Here is a 6,000-nt window from a genome sequence, read left to right on the forward strand (position 1 = left end):
AACAACTGTTTTCTTTTTAGTTTCCTCCATTTTCTTGCTAGTCAAACAGAGGCTGTAGGACTTTTAATGTTGTCTCCATTTTTGGACCTTAGGCATGTTTTACCCTAAATTTAACAAATTTAGCTCACAATTAGGCTAGCTTTTTTTATTTTTGGGTTTTGTGCTTTATTTGAAATGTGTATATGCTTTGGTCTTGATATGACTACTGTTTTACTGTTTTTGCAGTTCGCTGAGATTAGCTTGCATCGACAGTGAATAAACTCAAACTCTCTATTAGGTAAGAAACTTGATACTTATAAAAGAAAACTGTTAATTTTTCTTTTTTTTCAGTTTTATTTATTGGAGTTTGTTGATATTTTTGTGTATTTTTGCAGCTTGTTTTGAGAATTTGAGTTGGTTGGAATAGTTGGTTCAAAATGAATGGGAACAGACAAATGGAGGTGCATTACATAGATACTGGTTTTCCCTACACTGTTACTGAAAGTTTCATGGATTTCTTTGAAGGTTTGACACATGTTCCTGTGAATTACACCCAGGCAGCGCCGATCCATGATCAGGTACTTCCATTTTACAGTTTCTAAATTTATATTTCAAAAAAATAAAAAAAAATTATTGTCAAAAGTGGCCCATTAGGTTGTTATGCTTTTGGCACTGGTTTTGATGTAAGGTTGTCAGATCCATGCTGCTCATCAATGGGGATATGGGTTGTTGCCCATATACATTTATGACTTTATCCGTTTCCAAAATTGAGAGTAAATTCAATTATTTTTAAACCGTTATATGTGAAACTTTTGCCTAAGAGAAGAAAACTATGAGAGGTACTTTCTGGAATTGATGTTTACTAATGGTCATTTTGCTTTCAAGTGAAATAAAATGTTTTGTTGTTTTTGGAGGATTTATAGTTGAAGAATTGGCAAGCCTAGTATTGTACTGCCTGATTTGTTTATATCTTGTAATGTGTGGCGTAGAAGTTTCTATATATGCATGATCTACTATACTATTTTCATGCAAACATATCTATGTTCTTTTTCTCAGGAAAATATCTACTGGTCATTGAATATGAATCCATACAAGTTTGGATTTTCTGGTCCAGAGAGTACTTATTACTATGGTCAATATGAGGTAAATGATCATTTGCCTAGAGTAGATGCTGGCAGGAGGACTTGGGAATACGATTCGACAATGAACACTGATGAACCTACAACCACAGACTCACAATGTGAAGAAGAAGTCGTCATGAATGTGCATGCTATACCTGAAGAATGTTAGTTAAAAATTTGTTAAAGAGTTCTTCCTGTTTAGAGTTTACTAGCAAGTTAGAGTTACTAAAGATATTTTATCTTTGATCGCTGAAAGCTGTTTTTGGGTTATCTTCATTTCTGAATGAGATTGCTTGTCTTCCTCAATCTTTGTGAACTTTTTACCTTCAGTAATCATAATACTTAGTTACTTCCGTAGTCTTTAAGAATTTGCTTTTGCTTTTGCAGGCAGTCCAAATCATCAGAGTTCTAATAGTTCTCAAGTATGAAGCTTGCTTGCTGTTGCATTGTATTTGTTTAATGTCCATACTAGAATCTCAGTGTTATGTTAACTAACTGTATTTCCTCTTGAAAATCATATGCTTACACATATTAAGCCCTTCAAATTTTTGCTGATAAAGATATGGCCTACTTCCTATTGTCACAGGTCGTTTGGCAAGATAATATCGATCCAGATAACATGTCCTATGAGGTTTGTGTTATATGGCTTATTTTAATTTCTTATAATATTCTGCATTTTTATTTCTTAGTGGTCTACAAAATGATGCACAACAGGATATTTGTTTCTATGAATTTTCTCTCGTCTCTGTGTCTTGCCCTGTGAATGGTGTTATTATCATTTGTCAACAACCTGGGGTTGCATCATGTGAAACTTCTTTGAACCAGTTTTGGTACATCCAGTTAGAGGATTTTTGAAATGTTCTAAATTATTCCTGCTTATTGTACCATTTTGTTGTATGTTGCGGTACAAATACTAATATCCTTCCTTTTGGGACTATCCAAATTTAAGTACAATGATTTTTGAGTGAAAAGATGGAGCTGATATTTAGTGTTCTTTTAGGATTATTTACTTTTTCTAAAGTTTTGTAAAATTTGTTATAATACTAGTTGTAAAAAACTAACTCTTAGGGACAGAATGAAGTGTTAAAAAAAGTTTTCAAATTAGATGATGTAGTAGTTCTCATTTAAAGCTGGGTTATATTTTGGACATTGGTTTTTGCCATGACTCTTGCTGTCGGCATATTATGGTATTGATTTGTCAACATTTCTGTATGCAGGAACTACTTGACTTGGGTGAGACAGTTGGAACTCAGAGTCGAGGTCTCTCCCAGGAACTTATTAATTTGCTTCCAACCGCAAAATACAAGTTTGGAAACCTATTCTCAAGAAAAAAATCAGGGGAGAGGTGACATACTGGCTTCTGAAAGTGTTCCTTAATTTTGTTAACGTCAATTATAGCCATGTATCTGTCCTTGTTGTTCATCTTTCCTTTGCTTTTCTTGTTTCCATGTCTCAGGCTTATAGACGATTTACATCTTTCTGTTTTTCCCTGTTTAGTGCACTTGTACACCTAGTTAGTAAATTCGCGTATTATTCGCGAATTATACGCCCAATCATATAATTCGCGTATTATTTGCCAACTGTCGTATTTTATCAGCCTAGCTGTATTATTTGCGAATTATATGCCTCAGTCATATTATTCGCGAATTATTCCCGTATCTGAATTTTTGCCGAATTTTTACAAACGTATTTTTCACTATTTGTCATATCATACCCTTAAAATTCCTGTACCATTTTTTTGCTGTACCCGTATATTTGAAATGCTATATAGATTTTAACCAAATGGCCCATGAAAAGTGTTAAATCTAGGATTGATATTGTCGTATTTTTTAAAACGTATTATTGACAATGTGCCGTATTAAACCCGTATATACCCGTACCGTATTTTTTCTGTATCCGAATTTTATGACCGAATTTTTATAATCGTATTTTTCACCATTTATCGTATCATACCTGTAAAATTTCCGTACCATTTTTTTGCCATACCCGTATTCACTAACTAGGCTTGTACATCAATTTGCATTCTAGTGTTTCTGATCAGAATGATGGTAAAATCATGTTAATCATATAAGGTTATAAACTGTTTTCTTGCTTTTTACTTCTACCTGGAGATTTTAGATGCTACTTAAACATACCCTGCTAGAAAATAAGATACTTCAGAAAACCCACATTACTCTTGCTTTTCACTAATTTTTTCTGGTTCTGAACCTCTTAAACGTTGTAGTTGATATTGGACTGGATGGCACTCACATTGCTTGCTTAGTCAGTTGATGTGCATTTAAAGCCTCCATTTCATGTTTAACCATAAAGTTTGATCATTGATGGTCTTAAATTGGAACAGTTTGTATTGGTTTTTTCAAGTCATGCATGCGTTTAGTCCTTTTTAATTGAATGGCTTCTATTATTCAGGACTGTCTATTCTTACGACTATGAAAATTCACTGCTTCTGTGTCATAATCAGGATTTGCCAGAGCAAACTCAGCAACTAGTAAAAGAATGAATCTTTGTTAATTATTGTTTGTGAAACAGGTGTGTGATTTGCCAAATGAGGTACAAAAGAGGAGATCGACAAATGAAATTGCCATGCAGGCATGTTTACCACTCTGAATGCATCAGTAAATGGCTTAGCATTAACAAGGTTAGTAATTGCTCTGTGTAACAACAAAATTTTTCCATATTTCTCAATTTCATTCTTCGACGACTGATCCTGATCTTTAATGTTCTATATATCAGATATGTCCGATCTGCAACAACGAGGTATTTGGCGAGGAATCAAAGCATTAAAGCATCAAAGTGGAAGACAGTTTTATTTCTATCTTTTACCCATTTATTATTTTTCTTTTGTGCACATAGGAACAGTAAAGGAACTAAGACGAAACCCCGGTAGTATAAGTTTTTATAATCTTCGTTTCTATAGTAAGAGAATGTGAATTTCAGATTGGTCTCTGAGTCTGAATTTTGTGTTTATCTGTGATGATATCCAAGCAGCCCTTCTTAGTGGCCTTAAAATATTTAAGCCTTAGCATAATGAGCACACCAAAATAGATGAGTAAATCTCTTTACAAAACCATTCCAAAAATATAAGAATCAAATCCAATGTTTAAAATTACAATTTAAATCTCAATAGTTTCTTCAATATGGCCCCCTGATAGATGACGATGACGATGATGATGAAGAATCATATTTCCTTGAACTATTTGAAGAACTCATTGCGAATCTGTCGTAGGCTTCTCTTTTTCTTGCATCAGAAAGAACCCCAGGCTATTGATAACGTTGGTGGCTCCATCTACGGCTAGGCTACTGAAAACACTTGTGGATGAATCACATCCGCCAAACCCTTATATCACTTCTTGATGTCACCCGCTCTAATGCCATGATCTTTGATTCTCAGAACTGCATACAGTGAAGAACTCTTCTGCCATACTTTGCAGAACTCGGCTTTCTTGTCGACAAGGAAGGAGAAGTTGATTCTATGCCTTTGGGTAATTGAAAAAAAGACAACACTCTGAATCAAAGTTTCCTAATTGTGGCAGGATTTTTTAGTTTCCATAAAATAAACTTGAAAGACAACCGAAGATTAGCCAGCAAGAAAAAAAGTTTCCCTAATTCTAGCAATAATTAGTGAGCAAGAAAAGAGTTTTCTAAATATGACTGATTAATATATTGCGAGATCGTAATTTTGCTGCATGAAAAAGTCTTCTGACCATTTTTGCAACATCGGCTTCGTTGTCTACCAGGAAGGAGAAGATGAGTTCTATGGCTTCTTTTATTTCTTTCTATAACATCCAATGTTTAAATTATAATAACCATTTAAAATTCGAATAATTTCTTCAATTTCGCCTCCTCTTCCATGGTGAAGAAGAATCATATTAAGGATGTTCAAAAGCAGTTAACAAGCTGGTTTTTCGGTTTGGAAAAATTTCGAATCGAAACCGAATCAATTTGGAGGGAAAATCGGTTTTTCGGTTAACCGGTTTTCCTTTTTTTTATAAAAACTTATTTTTTTTAATTTTTCCTAAATTAAATTGTAAATATAAACAATATATATCCAAATAAAAATAAACATTCAACATATCCATTGACCATACTAACAATACATTAAAAAATGATACAAATAGAAGTGTGAAATGAAATTATTTTTTTATTAATATTATTATATATAACCGGTTTAAAAAATCGATTTCGGTTAACCGTTTTTTATTTTTTTTGAACTAGTAATCGAATTGAAAATCTAGTTTTTTGAATTTTTCGAACCGTAACCGAATCAATTTTTGGTTTGGTTCAACTTTTGCATTTTTTTGAAAACCTCTAATCATATTTCCTCATCAAAAATCTTCGTATAATTCTCTTTTTCTTGCATCAGAAAAAACCTCACAAGATGATGACTTTTTCAATGTGGGCACATGGCAAATCTAAGTTCATGGACTTGTGATTAAGCTCTTCTAAACCCCATTAATAATGCTTTCTCATCTATCAGATCCAATAAATAAAATTAACTACACCACCTCACAATCAATGCTTAAAAGAAAACAGACTTTAATAATTAATTAATTATAAAGAAATCTCCAACGGTCAAAAACTTGAGAGCCCCACAACGTTAACTCTCGTGCGAGTAACCGTTACTCTCATTCCCTCTCTCCGCAACATAACATAACAGCTACTTCACTTTCAGCTCACCTTCTGGAATCCGGGTCACTGTTTCTCTCTCCAAAGATCCAATCTTTCGCTCAGAAATAAGCGTTACACCTCAGTTTCGTATCTGGGTTTTTGTTACTTTCTCTAAGCTCTCTCCTTTCTTTGTATAATGGAGCCAGCAAAAATTGACTGGAAGAGAATAGAGTCGGTGTTTGTTGAAGATAAAGTTTATGAGATATCAATGCACCCAAATGGGTTGATTTAT

The 6,000-nt window shown here is 33.5% G+C and overlaps 1 protein-coding gene across 1 annotated transcript; it reads left to right on the forward strand.

The window, feature by feature from the left end:
• The first annotated feature begins 199 nt into the window (after nucleotides 1-199).
• LOC116132278 (E3 ubiquitin-protein ligase BIG BROTHER) lies at nucleotides 200-4,121 on the forward strand. The gene is made up of 8 exons (XM_031417934.1): nucleotides 200-277; nucleotides 375-557; nucleotides 1,036-1,264; nucleotides 1,488-1,522; nucleotides 1,687-1,731; nucleotides 2,318-2,445; nucleotides 3,630-3,738; nucleotides 3,834-4,121. Exons 2-8 carry the CDS (start codon nucleotides 417-419, stop codon nucleotides 3,882-3,884), a joined length of 738 nt encoding a protein of 245 aa, XP_031273794.1. The 5' UTR covers nucleotides 200-277; nucleotides 375-416; the 3' UTR covers nucleotides 3,885-4,121.
• Nucleotides 4,122-6,000: the final 1,879 nt, after the last annotated feature.

This window comes from Pistacia vera, unplaced genomic scaffold (genome assembly GCF_008641045.1).
Source record: "Pistacia vera cultivar Batoury unplaced genomic scaffold, PisVer_v2 Contig25, whole genome shotgun sequence".
Classification (NCBI taxonomy): Eukaryota; Viridiplantae; Streptophyta; class Magnoliopsida; order Sapindales; family Anacardiaceae; genus Pistacia; species Pistacia vera.

Bases quoted from the DNA above. Each gene is read 5' to 3' on its own strand.
- LOC116132278 (XM_031417934.1), top strand. From the start codon at position 417: ATGAATGGGAACAGACAAATGGAGGTGCATTACATAGATACTGGTTTT. The intron at 558-1,035 runs GTACTTCCATTT...TCTTTTTCTCAG, and splicing joins CAGCGCCGATCCATGATCAG to GAAAATATCTACTGGTCATT. The intron at 1,265-1,487 runs GTTAGTTAAAAA...TTGCTTTTGCAG, and splicing joins GCATGCTATACCTGAAGAAT to GCAGTCCAAATCATCAGAGT.